General features: G+C 45.1%; 1 protein-coding gene across 9 annotated transcripts in view; it reads left to right on the forward strand.

The window, feature by feature from the left end:
* The window catches only part of FSTL4 (follistatin like 4), a 186562-nt gene that overhangs the window by 53262 nt on the left and 105634 nt on the right, over positions 1-27666 (forward strand). For all 9 annotated transcript variants that reach the window (XM_015293992.3, XM_025154798.3, XM_025154799.3 and 6 more), the window contains exon 4: positions 7887-8135. In XM_015293992.3, coding sequence (XP_015149478.3) covers positions 7887-8135 — 249 coding nt within the window. The remainder of the gene's footprint in view (positions 1-7886; positions 8136-27666) is intronic.

Raw genomic sequence — 27666 nt, forward strand, 5'->3', positions numbered from 1 at the left:
AAGTTTTCACTTGGTTTTAATGCAGCTGAAAAAACGATTTTGGCTGTGTGAGGCAGAGCTGGTGGAGGCAAGTTTGAGCTGGGAAATACCTCTCTTGCACCATACTGGCCAGCTGCTCCTCCAGCTGGTGGTCCTCAGGGCTTCCCTTTTCCTTGTGTTGTTTTCCTTGCGAAGCCTAAGGAGCAATGGAGAGGAAGGACTCAGAGTGTGGCAGCTGAGGTGCAGCTGACCCGTGGCTGCAGGCTCCTCCCGTGGCTTTCTCCTCCTGTACCCACTTGTACATTGCAGTTTTCTCATTGACCGAGGTTACATGGTTCATTAGGAATGAAAATGGGATGCGTGCAGACCAACAACCAACTCCCTCATGTGGAGCAGCAAAGTGGGTCCTTCCAACAGGTATTTCTCTTTCTGAGGCGTGGCTTAAAACTGATCCATAAAGATGTCCTCATGCGTCTCAACAACACAGATGTAATGCGTGCCCTTTGGGCTGCTGTGTGGCTGTATTTCTCCCTGTAATGGCCCTGTTTGATGACTGGCTCCCACTTCTGGTATACCAGCAAGCTGTTGCACTTGTAATGTATGAGGCTCGAAGGCATTTAGTCAGAAAAACATAAATGAAACGTCTTGGGGAAAAACATGTGAAAAGCCACAGTGCAATCTCAGCGGTTTCCAGCAGGAAGCTGATGCTGATGGAGGTGTGATATAGGAATGCTGCTCATCCCATTGCTCGGGCTGTCTCTTCGATCAGGTGAAGTAGTTGTGAGTCAAACACATTATGCTTCACCAAGAAGTAAAAAAACCACCTGCACTAACACAAACTCCATTACAACTAAATAGCTTCAATACTTTTCCTGTTCTCTCGATGTATATTCAGCAGACGTCAGGCTTTACAGAAAAACGTTGATGCTCAGAAAAAGGCTCTCTCAGAAGGTTTATCCAGCCCCTCATTTTCCCCCCGCTTGTGTGCCTTCCTGTGTGCACTGTGCTAAATGACAGGAGTGCTGCAGGCTGTGCGTGCAGTTGGTGATGGGCTCCCTCTGGAAACCTGTGGAGCCTCTGTGTGTATTGCCTTATCAAAGCTGGGGTGTCCCTCTAAGTGGATTTGAAGGCTCTCACTTGCTTCCTTCTGAGGGTAAGAGCTTCCCTTGGTATAGGATGGTGTCTGATTTGAGAACTTCATATATGGCTGCTGTAGGAGAGGTGGCTCTGCTATGGATCCATGTTTTGAGTATTTGTTTCTGGTGGAGCAGCACAAAGCCCATTCTTCCAAGCCACAGCACACTTCCAGGTAACACTTACAATAGGGTGGAATATGGAAGTTACTGGAAGACCTGGAGTCTGATCATTGTGTTTTAGGTCGTACCCAGTGCTGCTCTCCATCTTTTCCTAGCCGTGAAAGCCAGCGGTCTTTCTATTTGTCTTCCGTTCTTGGGACGTGCCTGAAAAATGTTTCTCAAGAATGAGACTTCATTTCTAAGGTTCAAATGTGCCTCCTCAGGAAAGGGTGTATTAAGGGAAGTGCTGACACTGACATTGCTATGAAGTCTGTAATCAGTCACCTGAAGCCTTGAGCAGTGGCAGTTGTACAGACAGGTGCAAGCCTGGTGGTGTTCACTGACAGCAGAACTCAAGAATAATGTGGTAAGGGTGCACGGTGAGTATTAACTAGAAAAGTTCTCTGTCTATTCATCTTTCAACCAAAAATAAATTATTAGAAAAATGTTGTTTTCTGAGGCAAATGCAATGAGCTGTTCTTTTTTACTCAGTGAGCCTGAGAAATTGATGCACCGAATGAGAAAACAAATAGTCAGGAAACTGAAAAAGAAGCAATTCTGTACGGTGTGAAATAATGTTTGACTTGTGCATGTGTAAGAGAAAAGGAAATATACAGTAAACAAAATAATACTTTTCCAGTAAATGGTATTATTGCAAGGTAATGAGTCAAAAAAAAAATAGCAAATAGATTGATGTGAGGCTTTAGAGTGCCCCTTAGAGAGAAACACAGAATCTTTTGCTCTTGAACCACTGCTAATATTGCCAGATGTCTTGTAACTTTCATGTTGGTGTGATGAGCGATGGCCAAGCGCATGTCCCCCTTCCATTGCAGCAGTGTGTCTGGGGGGAAGCCAAGAACAAAGCAAAGGCAATGTGTGGGGCTGGGTTTAAAGCTTAATAACACGGCCAACTGGAAGCATCTTGTTTGTTCAGCTTGCCTCTGGCAGCTCTGTTGGTGATATAATTGGAGAAATCACCAGGAGAACACGCATGTCACCTGTAGTTATTTCATTATTGAATTTGACCCTCTTCATGGTCTCTACCACAAGAACTCCATTGAAGGAATAGCAGGAAGATGCATGACACTGTTATTGATTTCTCATAGCTTTTATTGCCGCCTGTAGAGTGCTGGGGCTTGCTGTGCTGGTCAGAGGATGAAAGGGAACTGAAAGCAAGGAGAGCCAGGCAGGTCCTGGGAGGGGGAGCGAAGGGCTGGGGCAGGCAGGAGATTGATGAGAGAGATTAAAGGCAACAAGGCTGGTTTTGAGCAGTCACCTGTGGGAATTTCATTGCCTTTCTTCAGAAGAGCGTGCTCTTCTGACACAGAGATTTGTCAAAGAGACCCAAGTATTAATATGATCCGTTCCCTCAAGATCTGACACTGGAAAGTTTCTGCATTATTCACACAGTGCAGCAGTGGGATAATTAAATGCATGATCAGGTAAAACAGATCCATGTGTGTGTTCATACTGTTCTACTTGCCAGGTTGTTCACAACACACTGAATCCCATCCTTCCAATGGGCGCAGGCAGCATCTGCACGGACACCTACGTAATGTGTGCTCAGCATTGCAGGCTTGGGCACAGATCTTGACTTGCTGCACGGCAGCAATGGGATAAAACTGCCTTCAATAAGAAGTGCTTATCACAGATAACTGCAGATAAACATTGAATTAAGAGCAATTTTATGAATTGCCTTCTTAGGACTTTCAAGAGCAGAACAATCAGGCAAATTGTGCGTGGTCGTCTCATGGCAAGGACCTAAATACGTATGGTCTCGTTTCGGTCCATGTTTCTTCCTCAGTAACCTGTGTGAATACTTTAACATGGGTTTGATCTTTTGATTTCTTTTGGCTATTCCTCATGTTGGTACCCTCATAAACCACAGTGCCATCCAGAAATGTAGTTTAATCAAGCTCTTGGCCTTGTCGTGGTTAAAGGCATTTAAAAGTGGGCAAAAATTAGTCTAAATACACTGGGATTAGCATCGTTACTTGATATTTTCAGATGCCTTTTCATATTATTGCCTCTAATGGGCTTCATAGGTCTGACAGGTACATAAAATGGCATTGATCCCTATTTTCAGCTCTAACCATTGACAGAGAAAGTCATTCTATGATTTTGGGTGTTTCATGCTGTTATTTGTGGAATAACTGCACATCATTGCTGAACGTGGAGCAGTTGTGGTGTCTCTGGTATTCAGTGGCAGGCACAGATGGTGCAGCTCTGTTGGTGTCAGCACCATAACTACTGCCTGTGGGACTCCTGCCTGGAATATCCCTTTCCTTTTAGGCATTTATTCTTTTAAACTCTGCAAGAATTCTCAGTAGGAAACCTGAAACAATGGGAAGTTTTGGTAATTTTTGTTTGCAGGAAGGTTTGTATGTCATCCCATGTTTCATTCCCTGTAGAACATCCTCCCTTGTGCGTGACTGATTTGCTCCCCAGCAGAGGCTGATGCATCCCTCCCCTCCTGCTCAAAGATGTCTCCCCCAGTTATCTCCTGAGCCTGGAAAGCAAATAGTTTGTATCCTTACAAAAATATGTACTTGAAGACATCTCATTTCCTGTATTTTCCTCCAGGACGAGTAGCTGGTTTTGCTTTGTAAAAATAAATAAGTTATAGCACCAAGGGCAAGTAACAGAGCTAATGGCCGTGCTGCTGCCATTCCCTGTACTGGGAGTTTCACTGCACCTTCTCTGCTTCACCATTTCCATAACAGGAGTACAGTGAAAAAAAGAGGAACTCATCAAGCAGTTCATTATGAAGTTCTTGCTTTGTTTCCTTTCTTATTTTATTGCAGTAGTATCAGTGTGTGCAGCACTGGCATTTGCTAACTACAGCAGCCAGGTGCAATAGTCACGCATCTGAACTTTTGTTACTTCAAGGCATGTGTTAAAGGTGTGCTGGGAAGGGAAGCTTTGAGGTCTCGTGCTGCTGCCTTGGATGCTGTGTTGCCAGCAAAGAGTGAAGTTGTGGCAGGTCACTCTTACGTGTCCGTGCATCTGTGTTTGTGAACAGGGAGCAGAGTAGTGCTCAAGCACACGTGGCTATGTATTCAGTTGATGTATGGACATCTGCATGTACCAGCAGTGTATACCTGACAGCAGTAAAAAGTGCTTGCAGGTGCAATGCTTCAGACCACAGCAGGTTATTTGATTTAGAAGAGGAAAATGTTGGAACTCAGTGTCAAGGTATGGAAGGGGTGGCTGCTGACCTGTGAGCTTGTTTCATTCCTTCTTGGAAGCAACAAATAGAATTTGGAGACTGTTTTTACAGTGTTATGGAAGATTTTTATTTTACTGTTTTACAACATCTGCCCTGGAAGCAGTTGGAAGTGGGAGCTTCCAGCTGTAGTTCTACCCACCTCTGGTTCCTCGTAATTAAATATAAACGTAGTGATTTCCATTTCTGCAGTGTATAAGCGACCTGTAATAAGCAGCAATATGATAGAGCTGTTTGGTTTTTGGCTTTGCTCTGTGTGTGACAGGTTTGTCTGCTTGGTCTTAATTGAAGTCGATGCTTGTCACCATCCCAGCCTTTCCTTGAACTCTTTGGGAGCTTTGCTGAGATAAGTAGGGTTGGATTTGGATGTTGGGAACACTGAATTACCTGATAGCTCAGGTCTGATCTGTAACATGTTTAGTGACATGCAGTAGGCAGATGTGGCCTCAGTCATTATAAATTAATGAGCAGCCAAAGGATGCATATCGCCCAGTGTCTAAGCAGAGCAATAGCATCTTCATGTCCTTAAGTCTCACTTGAGGTGAAGGCGGCCATTAGCACCCTTCCACAATTGCCAGGCTGGGTTGTTGTACTGCCTGTACCCCGGCTTTGTTGGCTTTTGAGTGCAATTCCAAACTTCTCGTGGGCAGGCAGAAGCTGATCTGACGAAGCGAAGGCGATTTGTGGATGTACACAAATGGGCTGCTTCTCTCCAGCAAACTGACGTGAGTGTAACGCCACAATTCAGTCGCTAGCCATGTTGGGTAAGCCTAATTCGCATTGAAAAGTGGCTTGTTTGGCAAGATGACCAATTTTTAACCTGAGCGTATGACATTCTTTGCAACTAATAAATTAAATAAGTTATATTGTGCAGTGAGGCTCATAAATACCACACGTGCTCACTTGGTGGTTTCACTTGATTACCTTTCCCGTTTCTGTTTTTAATAATCCTTGTAAGAGTGACGAATGCAGTCACATCTAATAACACGGCAGAGCTAACGATGGCTGTTTGCTGCTGTCCTGCCTGTTTGAGACTGGGTCCCGGTGTGTGGTGCTGCAGGGGGTTGATTGGTTACCGGGGTAAAGACAGCAGAGCTTTTACAGTTGGAAACCTTCCATCCTCTGGCTTTCCACCGACTCAGCTGTGTTCTGTGTCCTGTGTTTCTTAGTCTTCCTCAGTGCAGGGCCCGTCTGCATGGCTGAGCATGCGTGTGCGGACCTTTAGTTCCTCCAAGGAAGATTTGGGGAGTAATTCAATCAAGGGACTATGAGCAGCATTATCAGATTCTGGCGAAGAAATCATATGTTAACACTCTGCTTGCTCACGTGTTGCTATCAGTGGATTTGGGTGTCAGGATTACTGAATACACAGCTCTTGCCTTCCACGCTGCTTGTGGGGTGTCCATCCCACCTCCCTTTCTGAGTGTTCAAACAGGAGTTCTCCATCTGGGAACATGGAATAAACCAAACTGAACAAAAGGAGACACGAAAGCACACAGGCTTTATGAGGCTTCTCCATAGTAACCAGGTGGTGATAGAGAAGCCAGAGTACTTTCCTGTATAATCTCGTGGTAAACAAATCTTTGCTGTGCTGTTTGAAAAGAAAAACAAAAAAAACCTGGTCTTTGCAATAGGAATTGCTTCTGTTTTCAGCACTGCCAAGTTGATATTAAAAATCATGATACTTGAGGCTCGGAGAGGACTTGGTGCTGCTGTGTGTGTGATGGCCGTTGGGGCAGGATGTAGCCAGCAGAAGGGGAATCACCTTTGGTGAGGTGCATTATGTTGTCCTCAGCTGGTGCTGGATATGGGGTGATTTGCAGTGATCAGCACAGGAAGAGCTGTGCTGTAGTTGTATCTGAATTACAGACCTCTCAGAGGTCTTTTCCAACCTGAGTGGTTCAGTGATTCTAGGATGCTTGGCCAGAGCTGACCTGAGCCTTTGTGCTGCTCTGAAAGGCAGCAGGGCTGAGTGCTGGTGCCCTTGGCATTGAGCTCACCTGGAGGTCACAAAGTGTGTATTCTTGAGGATGTTGTTCAGAAGCCCTGGAACAATTAGTAAATAAAGAATATTCAGATATGCTTTCCAGGGACTGTATTTTTTGCACTGCTCAGAGATGCTCTGACCTTCTAGTTTATTATGAGTCAGGAAAAGTCAATATTTCCTAGCTTGCCAAGGTTGGAAGAATTTTAATGAGTTATTGAGTCAAATAGTTAATCCTCCAGCAGCAGATATTTCCTCCCCTTTCAGATAAAACAAAGACTTAACGGGGACCAAACCAAATGGGGTTTGTAGAAACTTTTGCTTATCTTTATGAACGTGCTTTAACCCCTTATTGCTTGTAGATGAAAAGTGGGCTCAACACTGGGGCATTTCATGTGGCGTTAAGTGGTTGGGCAAGCAGGGACTGTGTGGTTGTTAGCAAGGAATTTAGCATTAAAAAAAAAATAGGACCAGTAAGTTGAAGCAGCTATTGCTGATGCTCCTCATGTCTCTATTATGTGTAATAGAGGTTTTGGGGTGAGAGGTTGGGACAGACCAAAACTCACCGAGAGCCAATCCTACACGTGGTGAATGTGGATAGCTGGGGTTTGCATCAGCCCTGCTCTGCTGGTCCAGACCGAGTCACGGCACAGGGGGTGCTGCTGTCGGAAGGCTGTGCAGAGCAGGCAGCAGGTTGTGCACTGCTGAATGTTTATTCCTCCTTTAATCATGCCTTTTGCAGCTTCCCTTTACAATTTGCTGCTTTGTGCGTTCCAATTAGCATAGAATAATCTAATTCCCTGCAACTCTCTTTTCTGAGTATAATGCTAATTATTGCTCTGAGTAGTGGCTTGTTTGGGAGTATCCTGTCCTATATGAATTATAATGATGTTCTGCTGCGAGCCTTCTGAATTCAGAAGCAGAAAATGTTACAGCACTGGGGCAGCTCTTTTAATGGTATCAAACAGCAGACAGTTTCAGTAACATTCAGAACATTATATGCAATAAGTCTGCCAGACTGTAGGCTTTCAGAATGGCTCTTTGAGTCCAAGTCATGCCCAAATTTTTGGCACTGAAATACTGTAACTAGTTTTTATTCTAAGGTCTAATTTTGCAAAAGCCTACAAAAATGGATGGCCCCATGTCCACCACTTCTCAGGGAAGCACTGTCAGCACATACTTGAGATTTGGATGACTTGGAGCTGGAGGTCTGGGAGCACAGAAGTGGAGATGCTCTGTAGATTGCCATCATACTGTTGTTCAGAGGAGTGTGCTTTTAGCCTTGGAAACCCTTTAGCTTCTGCACTTGGGATGGTTGTGCACTGCTGTGCAGCAGATGAGGATGGTCTGTTAGGTAAATAATGCTAACGCTGATTTATTTTTTTCCCCTCTCTCTGTCCAGTACTTTATGGTCAGGATGGCCTGCATGCATCGTGTGAGAAGAAATACTGCGGCCGAGGGAGTAGGTGTGTGGTGAACAGGGACACCAACCAGCCTGAGTGCAGGTGTGTAGAAGACTGCAAGTCCAGCTACATGCCGGTGTGTGGATCTGATGGCAAGTTTTATGAAAATCACTGTCAGTTACATCGAGCCTCATGTCTGCAGAGGAAGAAAATCTACATTATCCACAGCAAGGACTGTTTCTTCAAAGGTAGGACATCATTAAAAATGAATACTTCTGTATAACGTCCATCACTCATCTTATGGTAATCCTGATAAATGACTGAATAATGTGCTTTATTTCTAAGAGATGAATTTATAAAGGATGATTGATTCTGGGTCTCTGCAGAATAGAATGCAATGTTTTATGCAGTTATCTAAGCTCCTGGGTGTCGTCACCCAAAATGTAATCAAACTGCGATCTAATCAATAATTAACATCGGTGCATGCTTTGTGTGCACTGTAGTTCTACTATTCAGTGCTTACAGCTTCAAGTCTAACCTTTTACAAGCTGAATCGTTGGGTAAGGCTTTGACAAGGACTAAAACGTTATGAAAAATGTATACAGTGTTAACAAAAACTTGTTGCACAAGTGAGGGGGGGGAAATATTCTCCTACTACTGGATGTAGAATAGAAGCTGAATGTCTACCAGCTGAGCAGTATCGTTCACTGACTGCTCTACAAGCCCTGGCAATGAGGATCAGACAGATGTGGTAGTGTGGTCGACTGCTCTACAAGCCCTGGCAATGAGGGTCAGACAGCTGTGGTAGTGTGGTCATGCTGGGGACATTTAGGGATCCATCATCTCTGTAGGGTCGACGTTTTCCTAAGAGCACCACAGCTGATAACTGCATTTTAGCCCATGTGGGCAAATGACACAGGCAAAGGAGAAAAGCTGTTGAGATGAAGTTAGAGAAGCGGGAAACATACCATCAGAACCAAAGAACAACAACAGGCAAATAAATGATGAAGTATTGGAGATATATTCCTGCAGAAAAGAAGTGGTAGATCAGGTGGTTGCAAAAATGTCTGTGCTCAGAAGTGAAACATTTCAGAAGGCTTTCTGAGGCTGCGTATTTGCACAGAAAGAGAAGGGCTCTAAAGCAAGGCTTATATGCAGCTGCCCCAGAATGTTTGCTATTTTGTGACTTTTTTTTCCAGATCTTTGATCTAGTTGATCTTTGGATCAACTTTGTAGCCAAATAATTATGTATGTAATGCAGAGGGGAAAAAATAGATGTTTCTTTGCTATGCCAGATTCATTGGCTTACTGCTGAGATTTAGCTCATAGCAATATGGGCTCCTGTGAATAATAAGCCTGAAATTTCTGACTGAAGATAGAAGCCTTGCTTTGGACTTGGTGGATCTCCTGTTCTGATCTTGGAAAGCAATGAAGTTGTTATGAAGGCACATGGAGGTCATGTGCAGGAGAGGAGGTACGTGATCAGGAACTTCAAGAGGCAGAGAAGCTTCACAATCCTGCATTGCGTCTCCCCTTGTGCCATGAGATCTGAGTCCAACAGGCATTCAGCTGTGATAGCAATTCAGCTGTGATGATGTTAAAGACAGTTTTGGTTTACCAGTAGGATGCAATCATCTGCTGTTGTTGGACAGGTATGATGGTGAATTTCATTATTGCCACTGCACTGGAGTACTGTTAGGATAGAGTCTTGCATCTCTTTCTGTTAATAACTTGTGGGCTGTGTACCTTCTGTCACAAATCAAGTGAGGCTGCAGTAGTGGGGGGAGTATGAAATAGTGCCAGGGAGTGGAAGAAGTCGTAAGTTATTTTACTTCTAATGAGAGGTCATATCAGGGCCATGCTGGAGTATATCTTGGAAACTCATTGTCAAATGTGCCTCCGTCTACCAAAGAAAGATTAGAGTGGGCTGTTGCAAATATCTCCAGTGACATTTATGTGATCAAATATGAAAATAATTCTTTTATCTTCAGCTCAGTGGGCACTTGAGGCCCTGAGGAGTTTGACTATGTGCACAGCTATCCATCAGAAGCACTCATTTACTAACACTTGCAAGTGCGTGATGGTAGAAGTGTCTACTTAAGAAAGAGGGGCCCATTTAAAGAAGCTTTTTATAAAGAGACTTAATTTATCTTTGTGATACCCTTTGTAGACAGGAACACCTTACAGTTCTTGTGTTTTGGAGGAGGTCCTGAGACACCAGCCCCAAAATTCAAGACTTGTCTGCGCTTTGCTCAGCATTGCGAAGTCTTACTCTGAGGGCCTGTTCCTGGTCATAGAGTCATACGGTGGTTTCAGCTGGAAGGGACCTTAAACCCCAACAGTTGGGTCTGAGTGGGGGGAAACACAGATCTTCATTTCCAGGGTGCTCAGCATCCCCCAGACCCCACTCAGTGCTGCAGGTTTTCCTTTTCCAGCTCCCCAAAAGATGCCTACAGACACATTTTCCATTCTTGTACACAGTCTGCCTTTTCACAGTGATGTTTCTGGCCTGGGTTTTTATTCATTCCTTATCGCGTGTACTGTTGAAGAAGATGAGTTCTCATTGCAGTAATCAGTGCCTCTGGAATGGCTGTATTATACCTAATGATACAATGTCACGCTTGAATGCTGAACTGAACATGCCATGAAATGATGTCAGAAGTTGTAGTTTCGTGTCCCAGTTTGAAGTAACCCTTAAACTCTTGCAATGGGGCACTCCTTAAATCTGCTTTCCAGCAAAATGAAGGCTTTATGGAAGGAAAGAAAGAAACAAACTCTCTTCTTTTCCACTGTGTGTAATAATAATAAAAAAGTACTTCTCATGACTGTCTGCAGAGATAAAATGTAGGACAAGAAAGAGTTTACCTTAAGGGAGAATAAACAGGCAGAGTAGGACTGAGGGGTATTTGGTTTTGGCTCTTCTTTGTGATATGTGGCTCCTGGGGTAACCATCCGTGTGTCCTTTCATTTCTTTATCATTCTTGATTTACAAACGGGAGGCTAAAGTACAACTTCTTTATATCAATAGATCTATATTGAGCTGTTGATCTACAGATAGGCACAGTAGCATTGTAAACGTAACATAAGTTTTGTGACTGGAGAAGTATCTGAAAGGTGCCAGATGTACTGTTTCACCTGGATGTTAGGTATATATCGTGGGCACGTGCTGTCTGTTTGTTTTCTCTCAAGTAAACAGCTTACTTATTTGAGTCTAATTAGGCTGCTGAGTGGGCTTTGTCCCAGTTGGCTTCTTCAATTAGGATTGAAAGACCTGCCCAGAAGTACACAGATAGCATCTGTGTGCTCTGCTGGTTCATCCAGTTATCAGTGAGAAGCTGGGGGGCTGTCAGGGGCAGCAGGTAAAAATAACCTCCGTTCCCTTCTTGGGGCTGATCTCAGTTTATCCACAGTAGGCTGATAACAAAGCTCTGTTTCTTTGTGTGTTGGTATGTTGGGGAGTGATTAAAGTCTTTCAGCATTTTCTCCATGGTGTGACTGGTTTCTCAGCATACAGAGGTGGATTGCGTCGATGCTGTGGCTTTGAAAGGTTTCCCCAAGGGCAGCAGCACCCAGTCTGCAGACCTGGAGCTGGCCCTGCTGGGAGGGCTGGTGAGATCCAGGAGTTGAAAGAGGCAGAAAAATACCAACGCTCCCCTTTTGGTGGGTTGACAAAACAGCCCATAAATAGGTAGGAAATGTTCCTTAGCGGTTGAGACCCAAAGGGGAGTGCCACAAGTCCTACCTCCAGGGGTCTCTGAGGAAATGTCCCTATTACACCGAGCTGCTGTGAACCCCTCCCTGGTTTGGTCTTCACCGGTATGGAACAGTTTGGTTCTCTCGTAGAATAAGGCTTTGCTTGGGACTTCCTGACTTCATGGTTTTTTTTATTCATTTCTTTTTAAAATGTGTTTTTACCACTTTTGTTTTCTTGTTGTCATAGAATTGCTTGGAGATTTTGACTCTGTAACAAAATACATCAGGAGAAAACAATTTTGCTCCTTACCAAAGAAGTTTCTCATCCCCGAAAACACTCCAGTAACTGAAAACCAGAGAGTTGTCTGTGCTTGTAATGACAATTGTCCCACAGATGTCCAAAATGAGCAGTTGCCCTTGGAATGTTTCTATCTGAATAAATGCCTCACATAATGCAGCTATATCATTTTAGCTCAGTGATTTGGACTATGCTTTGCTCTTCCATGGCAGCAGTTCCTTTATTTCCACTCTATTCATTTTTCTTTCCTTTTGAGTTCTTACACCCACTCAGTCTCTTCACTTATTTTTTTTCTCTTGTTATTTTTGGCCAGCAGAAGCTGCACATACACCGCTCAATACAGATTTTCTTCTCTTCCCTCTTTCCTTTCTCCTCAAACACAGGAACAATTTACTTCCCTAGCATTGAACATACACTAAGAAAAAAACAGCTCTTCAGTTTAGTGCCATGCTTCTCCATTTGCAGGATATTTAGTGCTGTTCTCCCCCTCTCCCACTTCTTCCCTCTCACTGTTTTCTGTGAGATCAGCAATCCTAAAGTGCCCGGCATCAGCTCAGCCCTGTTAGAGGAAGGGCAGGTATGTTACTGCCCAGGCTCGTGCCTTATTTGCTCTGGTTCTGGCATACTCTGTTTATCCAGGTGTATCATCATTATCTTTAATGAGAAGCTCAGCTTTTCCTGCTGGGGTGTGCGGTGGCTTTCTACTGCTGCTGGTCAGATTTAGTTGGAGCTCTCGCACCATTCAGTGCAGCACAGCTGACCACGTTCTTCAACTTCCCATCATGTAAATGCACTGTATCTGTTCTGATTACCTTATTCTTTAATGTTTTAAATTCAGTCCAACTTCTACTCCATGTCCAATTTTATGACATCTGACGGAGCTTATGTGGAAAAATGGGGCATTATAAAAGCCCATTCATGCTCTGGTATTCTAGTCCTGTTCTTGTTCTTTCCCTGCCCTCTCCCAAAACGTCAGTAGTAATTTTTTCAATAATTTGCTGTTATTACTTAGAAGTATTTCCCTAATAGAAAAAAATATTTTAATTTTCCATCTCACCCAAGGACAATTTTTGCCTCATAATAAATCATACTTTTGTACTGATTTGGGATGGAAAGTGGAAAGAAATGAGTGTGGAATAGCACCTGCCTGCCTTCTCTACACTCTGCACACAGTCCTGCTGCTGAGTTTGAGCTTTGCAGTGCTGCTCAGAGGACATTTCATACCACAAGCCTTCTCTGCAGCCTCCCAATGTAGGCATTGCCTGTATGCCGATGCCTGATGCTGTGCCACCCCAGACCTGGCTGGGAGCAGCCCTGAGCATCCTGCTCAGAGCAGGAGGTGACACCGGAGGTCTCAGCACTGAGGCCACTCTCAGCTTTGGGTCATCCATGGTTTCACCATTTCACGGTCTAAATGACATCTTTCATTTTCGACTTCTTAAATATCCTTCCTCCTATTCTCAGAAAGTTGGTTCTTGCTTGTTCTTTTTATGTTATGGAACATTACAATCTTCTGCATGATGACAGAAAACTTACAATGCATAAATGTTCAGAAGAATTGCAAACTGGGAGGAGAAGTAACAAACCAACCAGGCTGATAACTCATGCAAAGTAGCACTGCAGCGATCTTCAGTAGTTATGAGTTCAGCCTCAGGTGGTGGTGGTGGATTGTTTCCTCGCTACTTTATTTATTATCCATGTGTCAGTTTTGTTACTTGCAGAAGTAATTTGCTCTAAAAAAGAGGTGTAGGATGACTTCTGTTGGCTTTTGCATTCCGATGCTTTTTCTAGAATCCAATGCAAAGTAAACAAACGCCTTTACTGTATGGAAAGCTGTTGGTCTGGAGGTGGGGTTACAGTGAGCAGCAGTTACTGACAAAGGTGGTGTTTCTGGTTTTGGAGGTTGGAAGTGGATGTTCTTTAAGGCCCCCAAAAAACCAACCCACAATTGAGAAAGGCCAGGAGATCACTTTGAAATGCAGTTGAAAAGGTTGAAAGGTTGAGATGAGCATTAAAGGTTGAGATGATTTGATTGTAATGAAGGCTGCTGGAAACTAAGTCAATGAATCTGCATATATCAAATATATTTTAGAATTAAGAGAGACTTGAGTGAGGAGATTTAGGAGTGCTTTAAAGATGAAAAGGACTGACATTTGAGAGTGGCTGATTAAAAGGTGTTCAGCCCAAATGCTCATTTCTGGGTGCTTTGTAAGGGGGGGGGGGGGGGGGGGGGGGGATTTATCTGCCTTTCCTCCTCAATCTGAAATGGAACCGTTCTCCTGAATGCTAAAACCTGGTGAGTGATCTGCAGGTCAGGACTGCCTCTGAGTGACTTAAGGCTCTTGGGGTGGAATTGGGTGCTCATGGTGGGTCCAGGTGTGCATTCAGTCCTGATTCATGGAGCTGTTCTGTGCGGGCGCAGGCATCTCTGCTGCACCTGCAGATCCCATTCCCTGCAATGGAGTGGGGATCGCTCACAGATTAAGACCCACAAGGGAGACTTCCAGGTGAGATTTAAGTGGGGGGCTCATGCTAATGGTATTTTGTGTTTTCCATCAGTGTTCCAAGAAGGCTTTACAAAGATTAATGAATTGGATCTTGCAGCAGCCCTACATTCTGGAAAAATAGTAATCCTCATTCTACACAGGAGGACTGCAGTGTAGGAGGGAACCAGAGGTTTCCTCAAGATGGTAGAAGTGACCATCAGAGCTCTTGCCAAATCATCCCTTCTTGTAGTCCCGCTATACGTCCCTTAAAAATCCCATGGCACGTGCTGTTCTTTTTCCTATACGTTTGCAGGGCTGAAGGGGAGGGAAGGTCTGGCTGAGGCTGTGAGTCCCAGACAGCAGAGATGTGGCTGTGGGCAGTGATGTCTGAATGGGGAGCTGTGCTGTACATGGCACTCACAGTAGCACACTTTGAAGCCCACCCAGCTGTGATACTACACAAAGAGTGGCTCTGTGTTCAGTTTTGTGACAGAAGAGGAAATACTGCAGTTTTGCAGGCACACTTGCAGTCTCCTTATCTTGTAAGGATCTTGCTGAGCAAAAAAATTCCCCCAGAAATGAATGCATGTGATGGAGAAAAGTGCTGCTTGGGTTTATTTCGCTCATTCAGTTAAAAAAAAAAAAAAATCAGAGGTGGGAAGAGCTGCACAGTGTGGGGCAAGAAACACACCTGCTTAAATGTAACCTGCATAGTGAACAGGCTATGGTGTGAGGAGTCTGCACAACAGGAAGGTGTTTGTTTTGCTTTTAGTGGGGGTTCTTCTCACTGCAAACAGCCTGATGGGCAAACACAGGTCTGCCTGCAGAGGGTCCCCCTGTAAAACCCTTGGTGTTTTCTCTCTTCCCACAATGATTACAGTCTCCTTTCAGGTCTGTCTCAACGGACTTGCTTTTCCCTGCTTGCTTGCTTTGCCTCTGCCACACGGGTAATGCAGTTAAAGAGAATTTAACGGCTGCACCCGTTGTTTGGGGGGTAATGTGAGGAATTTTACTTCTGAAACAATTTCAGGGGAATAACTGAAGAGTCAGTGGGATTTTATCTGTTCATCCTGTTCAGATCATTATGATCGAGGCATAGAAAAGCCTCAAGGGACAGAATTTGATTGCATCCAGAATACACGCAGAGCTTTTGCCTTGCAGTCAGAGCTCAGGCAGTGCTTGGCTGGGCAGTGGGATCGTCTCCCCTTTGCCCTGGCCCAGCAGCCCCAGCCCTGGCTCCTCCTGCAGGGTTAGGGACACCGTGATGCCCTGCTCACACGGCACAGCTCCCTCCATCCCTGCTCTCCCTCTGCTGAGATTTTTGCCATTACTGTGATTTTGTTGACCTTCCCCCCCCCCCCCTCCCAGTAAATCTGGAGGAAATGCTGCAAAAACATTTGTGGTGAATATTTTATTTTAATTCTGTCTATAATCACTTTGGCTGAATCTGTGGCCCCTTAGTTTGCTATCCAGGACTATTTTAGCAAATTGGTTTACTAACAGGCGTGTTGCCAGCGAGCAAATGTTCTTGGCTATTTGTGGAAAGTGGGGTTTAGCTTTGTGTTTGCTGCAGGAGCTCTGTCTTGGCTCCTCTGGGAGGAGCTGCTTGGCCAATTAGAGCAAGTCTCGTTAGGAAATGGGACTCTCAAACCATGTCAGAGGCTGATGGGTGGCAGGACCAGCTGTGTGAAGTGGTCCCCCAGCACAGAAGCTGGGTGCCTTGAAGGTAAAATGCCGTAGCAAAGTGTTTGTGGGCTCTCAGGAACTCTGGTACTTTGCCTTTGTCAAGGCTTTGCCTTCAAGCTGTGCTCTGGCTGTAGTGAGGGGAGAATTTAGAAGTAAGAAGCGATCTCTGTTTTGGGTGTCCCTTGCCATGCAGTGGGTTTTGCCTGGGCTGTGTTGTCTTCTGTGCTCTTCTGGCCCAAGGTGTAATGAAAGCTGAAGGAAAACCACTGCAGTGCTGCCTTGGGATGGGCACTGCCAGGAGTGGGGAGGTCACAGTTCTGCACGTCTACATCCATGAGTTCCTCTGACTTCACTTGTTCCATATGCTGGTAATCATCAGACTTCGTCCTTGGCCCTGCTGTAGGCAGGAGGGAGATGTGGCCGTTTACTGGAGAATGTAATTGATAAGAAGCAGGAGCGCTGGGATCTGGGACCCATCTCCAGCACACACATGAGGTGTCAGCACACCTGGCAAACGTCTGCCTCGCACTCGGAATTGGGCATCACAGTAACACAGGGCTCCATGGAAAATGTTTAATTCTCCCAGACACGTTTTGTTTTGTTTTAATGGTAAAATTGCTTGTTAGAGCCAAACAGAGCAGCAGAAAATCTTGCTGAAGCTGTATGGAGTCAAGGAGGTAAAAGGCTGTTAGGGCACGAGCCCCGGCCCCGCTGGACCCGTGAGGGTTTGGCCGCACCGTTGCTGGAACAGAACCTACAGGTAATTGAAGGCATTTTGCAGCCCCCGCTGGCATTCAGCTAGGTTTTATTTTACATAATGAGTCAGCACGGATCGGAGCACAGTTACTTTGGGGTCACTTTAGAAACGTGGACAGGTTGCAGTTTTGGGCTCATCAGTTCCTGCCAATTCCTTGGGCTCTTCTGCACCTGAACAGCTCGGTTCTGCCAGGCTCTTCCAGCTGAGCCTCTGTTTCAAGGTACGTTCAGTCAATTTCTTATGCTGACAGCATTTTCCTATTGGACAGAAATTACTGAGTGTAGTTTTGGGAACACTATTTTTTTTTCATTTCTGCACTGTCTTTTCCTGTGTTACACGGACATATGGCTCGTTTTTTCCCTTTCAGTCTTGCTGCAGAGCACCTGCTCTGAATCAGCAGAGGTCACACGTGTCTCCTTTACACCTTATTGCACTCACCTTTGTTTTGGAGGCTTCAAAACAGGGAAAGAATTGGAGAAATATTTAAGATCTGCTTCTTACCCTGTTTGCTACTGTTAGGGTCATACGAGTGGCTCTTGTTTGAAATGGTATCTGACCTGTGCTGCCTTATCTCTGGTAGTCTAAGCTCTGTAAACAGAGCTTATTTTTTGTGACAGTAGTACATGTAAAATACCAACAGTTATCCAAAGTGCATCCAGCAGACATGTAGCTGCCTGGAATCCCTGAGCCTCGTCTTCTTGCTCCTCAGAAAGGCTCCAGGAAAAGCTGTTGTCCCCTACAAGGAGCTGGGAGAGCTCTGACATTTCAAAGCAATCAGGTAGAATTACCACATCTCTAAATATATCTTTAACCTATTTACTGATATTTTCTTAACGTCGCCTCATGGTGTTCATTGGCTCAGAAAGCAGCTGAAAGCTGCACCTGCCAGAATGCTTTAAGAGGTGTTTCAGTCTGGGAGCACAGAATCTCTCCTTATTTTAAATGGGCATGTTTTTCCCCACTTAAGCTTCCCGTTTCCTCCTGCTTCTGGTCACCCAACAAGTGCTCTCGTGCTCCTGGGGCCAGGCAGTGGGCTGCTGTGTTCTGTTTCCTTTGGGAAAGTCAAGAAGCTGCAGATGTAATCTGGGCTAAGAAGGAGGCCTGCAGAGCAGGGCAGCACTCCGAGCGTTGGGTGGGTCAGCATCCTGCAGTGCTTCTGAATGGAGGAGATGAATATCTGAAAATCCTTGCTCTGATCAATGGGAAAAAACAGCAAGCTTAATGTATGGGAGAAGGTACTTTAAGCTGGTATAACAGTAATGTTCCAACTCAGTCTCAGGCTGAGTTACGATGTGAGTGAGCAGATATTGTTTAAAGCAGAGCCAAAGTGAGTTTTGTCCCTTTTGAGAGATTTCAAATGCTGAGAAAGTAGGTGAGATGGCTCACGCAGTGGTTTGATGCTGTCCTGTCTCTGTGCTGTGTGCAGCTGTGCATGGTGCTGGGAGGCATGCAAGCACCTGCCTTAATGTGTGACCTCTAAAGGCTTTAAAAATCACGTAACATTGATGCAGATCTTCTGGTCTGACGACAGTGGTAAATAATGCAGAGTGAGGAAACTTCTGAGCACTTCCAAAAGCACTGGTCTCAGTTTTGCTGTTATTACTGTGTTAGGCTCGATGTTTGCTACAGGAGGGGAAAAAACCTGAGTGTTGCATCACAAAAAGCACAGAATGAGCTATTAGCTCATGGTTCACTGCAGTTATATTTCTGCTGGCAGTTTGCAGTTATCTTTGATCTGCAAAGTATGAGCTCAGTAATATTGTTTATAATCACATGAGGAGCTGTGCATAGGAACACAGCAGCTGTGGCTGGTGGTAGTTGCACGACTTCTCTGCAGACCTCAGCAGCACTGAGGAGTGGTGGGAGTGACAGTCACTGCTCGCACAGATACTGCTGCTCTATGAAGTGTTGCTTTGCCTCAGTCCGTGCTCTGTGCTGCTCCTCAGTGCAACGAGAGGTGCAGGGAGGAGAACTGATGTGTTCTTTTGTGGGGTTTTGGTAGAAGAGACGTGTCCCACGTGGGCATTCTCCCCATTGCAGGTTCTTGGCCTCCTCCATAAGTCTCCTCAGCCTCCATTTACTACAGGGAATTCCATCGCAGGGTACCTTTGGGGTAACTCTGTCTTTCTAGATTGTCCCCCTCACTTCTAATAATTGTTTGATGACAGTACCCAGTGTTGAATTCTGGACATCAGCATACACATCACTAAAATAGCCTGGCGCTGATTGATCAGAACTGATGGAGGGTCTTCATCAGCACACTGTCCTTACTTATTACTGCACGAAAAGTTTTTAATCCTTAACTACACAGGGAATTTACAGCTGGGAAACTGTTCGGGTGAAGTATTGACACTCAGAATTTCAATGCAGTATTAAATCCCTCTTAAGCTATAGAAAATGGGAAAGTTTATGGAGGGAAGTAACTCCTGCCTCCTAATTTTATTTTTATGAAGCAGTTTCCCCTCAGAACATCTCTGTAAATTAATACCTCTCTAATCAAGTCTGTCATTTTCAAACAAAATAAAGTGTTTGAAGAGCATAAAACAAAATTGAGAATTGTGGGGAAAAATGCTGTCTATGTGTATTTAAAAAAAGAAGTTCCTTGCTGCAGGACTTTGAGCTGGGATGCAACAAGGGGGGATTCTCAGCATGAGTGAACTCTAATAATTATTCAATAATGGCAGCTCACCCTTTCGGTGAGTGCTGCGGTGCAGCGCCCCGTATGGTGCAGCAGTGAGAAGCACTGATTTAGAGCTGGACGTTATCCTGCAGTTTCCAAGCTGTTGGAAGCCTGAAGAAGTGTGATGTGAGCAGGCAGGTGGCACGCAGTCAGCAGCTTGGCAGGCAGCTGTATGGTGCTGCAGGTGCTGCTCACTGTGCACACCTCATGCTCTTTGGGTGCCCTCAGTGCCCGCTTCTCATCACCTCCACATCTCCCTGCCTGCATCTCTGCCTGCATTTCCCACAGCACAGTCTTTAGCCAGCAGCTCCAGGCCAACTTTGGTGTTAATCCTGTTCTCGGGGCAGAAGGAATTTTCCCCCTCCAGGGAGGAGGAAGAGGAGGGCAGAGCTCCTTTTATACCAGTGAGAACAGAAGTGCTTGCATCAAGTTAGCCTTGCAAAAATTGCTGCTCAACATGTCTTATTTATTGTCTTAACCAACCACTTTCCTCCATGAGTTAAAAAGTTTGCTCACATGGCTTGTGCCTTCATGCATCCTTTGTGTGATTCCTTTATGCAACAGTTGCAAATGAAGATGCTAATAGCTATTTTCCAAAGCTTTGCTCTCCAGCTTCTGAAAATACTGGCAGTTCTCCCGCATTTCTGCCATCTGTTGGGGACATCCTTAAATACTACAGCCTCACACCTGCTCTGTGCAGGCTTTTCAGGTAGGAAATGATGGTAACAGAGGCAAAATGCAACACACATCCCATGCTTCTGTGAGTGGGCATGGTGGGGTGGGTTGCTCGGTTGTGCTTGATGATCACAGAGGTCTTCTGCAGCATTAAGGGTTCTGTGATATAATGCTGGTTTTCTTTGCCAATCACTGGTTGCATGCAAAAACTGATGGCACCCTAGGCTTTATATAGAACCTTTGTAGGTTGTGCAGGTGCTGGTTGTGATCGTGAAGTTTAAATGTGCTGTGGAGTCAGTGGGGGGTGAGGCAGTGTGAATGAATGTGTTTTTATGTGCAGTAACGATGAAGGATTTTCATGGTGCTCGGGCTTCTGGGGCCTGTTACAACTTCTGTTGAAGTCAGGATTTAATTTTTTTGCTTTTTATATAAATGCTTTTGTGTTTTATTATGGCTGGATTAAGGCTTAATTGTCAGTGCTTTCACAAATGGCACTGCAATAAATACACGAAAAAGTGGATGTAAATATAACTTGTGGGATGAAATGCAAATGTGTGCATTTGTGTAAAACGTGTTTGGATCTTGTACTCAAATTTACATTTTTAAGTAGCTGCTTTTAACTGTTATGGCTGCAGAAATCCCTTAGTATTAAATAGATAAATCTTCATCTTCAGACCAGGTTCACATGTAGAAATAGCTGAATATATTCCTAATACAAAGTAACTTTACAGGGTCATGCACTCTATCTAATGCCTTGTCATTTTAATGGATTCTGGTTTAATTGCTCACATCCCACAGCTGAAAGCAGTTTTTCTCCTTCTTCTCAGATCCGGTTGTTACCGTAAAATAGTGTCTATGGGTCACAGCCTAAGCTAAAGCAATTTGCTCAGTGCTTTCCCTGCATTTGGGGTGGGAGTGCAGGTGCTGAGGGTGGCAGCAAAGCTGTAGTGAGACCACGTGTGTTTGGTGCTGGGGCTGTGAGGGGAGGAGCGGAGGAGCTTCCATGGATGCGCAGTAGAATCGATGTAACCCTCACTGTGAGCTCAGGCAGGTGGTGATAATTCCTCTGTAAGCCTCAGCATGACCACGAAGCTTTGCCAATTGATGATGGAGGCTTATCCCAAATCAGCCTCAGCAGAAGTGGAATTATTTGGCAGGAGCCCAGGCGTCCCGTGGGAGTTTGGTCAAAGGGCACTCACAGTCCTAATAGTGATTCCCAAATTTTGCAGAGGCGTTAATGCTTTCTCAGCTCAAACTGGTGTATCTTTTACCTGTGTGTGCACACTCCAGGCATGCCTGAGAAGCAAAGGAAGGGGCCACACATGTAGGAAGGGGGCAGCTGAGGATCCCAGCTGGAGCCACGGCTGCTCTCACTGTGGGCACTGGGAGTGGGAGTCAGTGGGGATGAGGAGTGCAGCAGTGCTGCGTTCTTCTTACAGTGCTGGTAGCTTGCTGTAAAATCTTTCCATCAATTCAGTTCACATCGTGCCTTAAACTGCTTGTAAAATAAATATAACTGACAGATCTGCAAGTAGCAATACACAGATTGTGCACAGAATATTTTTCTCTCGAAGCAACCCAGTGGTAAAAAGTAGATTAGATGCTCATAGCACCGGATTGCATACCTGTGTGTGAAGGATGAGAGAGATACGGCCTAATATATTTTGGATGACAGTCATTCAAACACTTCACTGTGTTGATAATGAGAACAAAGTGACCAAATTTGATTTGAGATAGATTCTGCTGAAAATGGGGAAAGCATTATGGCAACTGTAGCATATAATTTACCTTAGGAAGTCTCCTTGATTGAATTTGCCTGTGGAAATTAGGAGTTGAAAATACCCCCCGGTCTGCTGCCTGGCAGAGATATCTGGTGATGGGAGATGCAGGTCTCACTGGGACTGCTGAGCTCAGCACACACTGGAGGTGTGCAGGGCAGAGGTCTCAGCTGGAAGCTGTCATCCCAGGGAATTCCCCTGGTGAAACACATGGCTCCAGGTGACAGGCTTGTTTGTTGTTGGTTTTTTACCCTACTTCTAGACTTTTCCTTTAAATCAAGATGGAGGAGCATGGCCACATTCTAGCTGCCATTCTGCTTTGCTGACCTGTAATGTGGCAGCTTGGGGACTGCTGGGTTTGGCTGCTGGGGGCTGCGCAGTGCTGAGCACCAGTCCTGGGCTGGGCATCTCTTGGTCCTCTTGGAGGCTGGGGTGAAACAGGGCTTTGGGGAGACCTTATTGTGGCCTTCCAGTATTTGAAAGGCGTGTATAAACAGGAGGGGGTATATCTGTTTACAAGGGCTAATAGTAATAAGACAAGGGGGAATAGTTTTAAACTGAGACGGGGAGGCATTAGGTGGAAGTTTTTCACCCGGAGGGTGGTGACGCACTGAACAGGTTGCCCAAGGAGGCTGTGGATGCCCCATCCCTGCAGGCATTCAAGGCCATGGATGTGACTCTGGGCAGCCTGGTCTGCTGGTTGGCGACCCTGCACATAGCAGGGGGTTGGAACTGGGTGAGCATTGTGGTCCTTTTCAACCCAGGCCATTCTATGATTCTGTTCACAAGGGCTTGTTAGTGTAGACACGATTAGAATGCATCTTTCATGTTTCAGTAGGTGTGTTTTAGATACTTAAGAAAGGGATAATACACTGCAGCTTAAAGCACTCAGGAACGGTGCGTTTGAATCTCTTGTTGCACTTCAGCTGACAGTTGTAGGGGATTTTTGCAGGAAAAATGTTCTTTCCATTGTATGCTTATGAAGAATTGGTGACATCTGGTGATTGCTTATAATGAGCTGTCTCAAGACAGCCAACAAAAATAAACCTTTTGGTAACAAGGATTTGTCTTGCTGTGTGTCGAGGAGAGATACTGCAATTAAGACGTAATTCCTACCTGCTGCTCTGCTTAGAGGAGCATTCAGAGTGCGTCAGATCAAATGCTCTGGTTTCGGCATATTACAAAATGAGAAGGGTTGTTCCCAGGCTTGTGGGTCTAATTGAATAAAGGCCTATCCAAATGAAAAGGGCACAGATGATGCTCTGGTCCCTGCGAGACGAGCGTAGAGCTCCTGCTAATGTCAGAGAGAAAGCTGCTGCGGGATCAGTACAAACTATGTCTTTAAGTTAAACGCATTTATATTGGTAGGCAGGGCATGTAGGCTGTTTTACTTGAGTTTTGTCATCGTGTCTTTGAAGTGTAATAACCCCAGAGTGGCAGCATTAGCAAGGTAGCTCTCAGCATCAGCAGGCAGAGCAGCCCCGGTGGGCAGGGATTTTGGCAGCAGTGTGTGGGCTCCTGCATGGACTGTCTGCACCGTGTGTCTCCATTGGGGTCTTTTTATCACCATCCCAACTGTTGATACATCAACTTCCGTTATTTCATTTAGCCAGATGTAAGGCATGGCTTTTGTTCACTGGCTCCAAACAGAATTCTGTTATAATGCAACTCTTAATATGTTTGGGGTCAAAGAACCATGGGGCCCAGAACCGTTTGTGCCTCTTAGTGCTGGGGCTGTGCTTGGGGCAGGTTGGCTCACTGTGGTTTGCTGTGGGAAATGGAATGGAAAGGTGTCTCAGAAGTGACTTCCAATGGGTTTGAAGAAGAAAAGAGAATTGCCTTGTAGAGCTTTGCCTCTTTATTGGCACGTGAAGGGTATGATTTCAGCGTTGCCTTTATTTGCAAAACAGTGTTTCAAAAAGGTTTTGTTTTAGAGCACTTGATGTGGCCTTGACTTTGTAAGGAGTTTTGTGACAGTCAGCTGGAGAATTTGGCAGTTTTTTTGGTTTTATTTGATGGTTTTATTTGATGAAATTCATACATAATGTCAGAAGTCTGATGATATTTTTATTTGTAACATAATCACCTTGTCAATAAACAGCTATCATTTTTATTTTTAAAAGCTTTGAACGGAATTACTATTCATATATTAATTAAAATGCTACATTGAAAATTCAGGGTATGCTCTGAATGGCTCCTTATCTCTGGCTGTGTTCTGCCTTGAGCTGCCTTAGTTGTTTAAACCAGCAAACACAAAATTAGCATTCAGAAAAGGGGAAAAAAAGCCCTCAAGTAATTATCACCCATTCTGCACTAAGCTGGTTTTATTAAAGAAACCTGGATTCTTGGAATGCAGGTGCTGAAGCTAAGTAAAATTAGAGCTTTTTGGATGCTCTGTGTGCTGGAAGATGCATCGGTTACTGGGGTGCCAGGTAGAACACCCTAATTTGTCTCTGAGACGCTGCACCATTAGCGCATGTCCAGCATACCTCCCAGCCCAGCAGTGCCAACATCTTTGTTCATAGCAAAGCGGGGTTCCTTGAGCTGTGCTGACCTGTGGCTGCGTTTGGTGAATGTGAAGCTCTGGAAAGATCTTCGATCAGAGTTATTTTTAAGAAAGATACCTCTCGAGTATCCCAAATTTTGCATACCTAAAGCCTACCTGTGTAATCCCTGCAAGAATGGTAGGCTGTTGTGAATAAATTGAGATCTGAAATGCAGAACTAACAGCCATGGTAGCGCCGCTTTCGGTTCTTTGGTCGAGTCAGGTTTGCTCTTGCCTCTCGGTGTTGCAGCCATTTACAAAATAACAGCTTTCTAACCAAACCACAGGCGTGCTTTTTCTTCTCCATCTGCATGACTTTCCCTTCCAAATCCCGTGAATAGATTAATCAATGGGAGAGGTGCAGTGCCGGACCCGGCCGACCCTCCGCCGCCTTCTGGTGCTGCAGATGGGATCGGGCTATTGATGGCAGCTCTGGATTAAATGAAAAACAAAGCAATAGCTGGCTCCTTGTGCACGCACGGTAATGACACACTGAGATGGAAACTAAATGCAAGCGTATCCTTCAGGCTCCTTGTCTGAATGCTTTGCCAGGGGAGAAACCAGCTCAAGCATCAGCTTTGAGGCAACAGTCTCGGTGCTGACTCAAGCAGGACTCAGAGTGCTGAGACCTCCGGTGGAGTTTAATGGTCAGAGATAGGGTAGTCCTAAACCTCTTCCTAATATTATGGGTAATTTAAACACGGTTTGCAAAAACGGGATACTTTTGTGAAATGGTATTGGAAATTGTCTGTCCTCTGTAGCACATTTGGATCCATCTGAGTAATTTCAGCCAGATTTAACAGTGCAGGCAGAGACAGTGGGCAGAGCTTTCTGTGTGCAATCCAAGAACTTGCAGCAGGTTCCTGGGAGGCCAAGGCTGCTTGGTGAGAGGCACTGAAGAGCTGATACCAGAGGGAGCTGTTACGTGTGAAAACATTTGGAAATGAGCTCAGTGCATCCCAGTACCACAGGAATAACTCCTTGTTTGTATGGCTATACAGGAGGAGCCACAGTGCTTTCATGTCTCAGGGCTCAAGGAAGACAGAGATGGAGGGGCTGTGTCTCTTTGAAGACAGCATCCAAGACATGCTGTCCCCGGAGCCCAGTTCCAGTGTATCTGCTCTGTTGGGCTGAGCATGTTGGGGTAGAGAGGCAGGACCACCTCCCCTGCCCTGCTGACCGTGCTGCTGTTGGGGCAGCCCAGGGTACAGTTGGCTTTCTGTGCTGCGAGGGCACGTGTCACTGTCTGACAGTGAAGGTATCGTCTTTGCTTGTTTTAATGAAGAAATTGCCCGTCTGTAAGGAGGATATCATCTGCTTCATTCATGTTTGAATGGCGTGAGCCCCGGTGTAACATTCATTTCATCCTATTGTAGTTATTTATGTTGCTTCTTCCTCCTCCTCACACTCTCCTGTGGCAGTTGTTTCTGCCTGTGCCATCAGCCTCCTGCCAGAGGGATGGGTCAGTTCAGAGCTGTCAGCTGTGGGCTGTTTGGCCTCCAGTAGCTCAGCCCCCACCTGCCAGCGTGTTGGAAGAAAGCAGCTGATTTCCTCTAATGGCTGCTTTGCTTCAGAGGTCAGAAAGGGCGGCTGTGAATTGTTGCGTGGCTCCTTATTCATTGCCCAGATAAAAGGAATGCTGTTGATTTTGAAATAATGGTGGAAGGGCAGTAGACTTTCCTGAAGATTTCTTCACAGGTGGATTAAATGCTCCTGCTCTTGCTTTAAGTAAAAACTCTGCTGCTGCTGCTGCTGCCAGCTGCTTCCCTTGTACTTCTTGCTGTAGTCTCAGCTCCAAACCAAGTGTCAGAGGGGATATGTGGAGTTGCAGTCCCATTGGGAAGTCACAAAAGGAGCAGGCTGGTGTTACTAAAAAATGCCTGATTGCTCATTACACAGGCACACCTGGAGGTCCCAGTGCTGCACTGTGGTATCAATTGCATCCTCAGCACTGGAGCCTGCTCTGTGATGGTGGGAGGGGGGAGTTAGCCTCTTGTGAAGCAGTGCCAGTTCTTGCTTACCTGAGCATCAGAAAGGGGAATGGTAACACCAACAGAGCTCACCCTGTTGAGGTGGAACTTCTGTGCTGCCCTCAGCATCAGATAAATGACGGTTCTATGCACCTGTGAAGCTTGAGGATGAGATAAATAGAGCATAGCCTGCAATCACAAATACAGCTTGATGAACTGTTTGCATTGGGTAGATATTACAAGCTAGCATGTTTATGTCTGAATAATTGCACTAAAGAGGAATCAATAAGCAATAGATTTTCCAGAAAAGCAGCACATTGCCCATCTGGTCCAAGCAGGCATCACTGGGCTGGGCTCAAAGCAGTCCTCTTCATGGCCTTGCTGTCTGGCTGCAGGGTAGTTATTCACTGAAGCGCTTTGCCTTTGTATTTACTTATCATTTAGGTTTAGATTTGTGATCCAAATCACAAATTTAGCTCCATTAAGTTATTGAAGGGTTCTAATCAGAGCTATTTTGGTAAGGATATACAGCCAGTAAGCATGAGCTGAGTAAGGCTGTTTCTCATTTTTCTATCAAATTTAATGTGCTGATATTATCTTTTCAAGACCCAGATTTGAATTTAACACTGTTTAGAAAACAGAAACCTGTCCAAACTGGTTCTAGGTGTGATTGATTTCATTTTGTTTCACAATGTATTTCTAACAGCTGATGGATGAGCGTGCTGGGAAGTTGCCAAAGGAGAGACTTTCCAATCCAAGTCAAAGAAGCAAAACCTCTGACTCCAAAATGACTTTTTTTTTTCTCCCAGTGTTTAAAAAGAGCTCCTAATTACTTATTTTAATGAAAGGATTTTTTTCTTCTGTTCTACATTAACATAATGAGAGTTGCATGTAAACAGTCTCTCTGCCCACATGCAGTCATGGCTGCTATTGCGGGCTGTAAGGCCAGAAAGGCGATGGTGTGCCCAGCTCTCCCTCCCTGAGCACGGCTGCAGGCTTGGGTGAGCTGGGAAGAGATGGACCCCCACTAAAGAACGCTGTATGTAGATTGCAAAGAAAGGGAAGAAAAGTAAAACTAAGCAAGTCCAAAACAGGCGCAGAATATGTTGTGAAAACTCCCAGCTTTGACTCCTGAGATGCCTTTTTTACCACAGCAAATATTGATATTTCCTTTCCTGGTTTCCTCGGAGTGAGGTGGTCTTTAAGATCCC

Source organism: Gallus gallus, chromosome 13 (genome assembly GCF_016699485.2).
Source record: "Gallus gallus isolate bGalGal1 chromosome 13, bGalGal1.mat.broiler.GRCg7b, whole genome shotgun sequence".
Taxonomy (NCBI): Eukaryota; Metazoa; Chordata; class Aves; order Galliformes; family Phasianidae; genus Gallus; species Gallus gallus.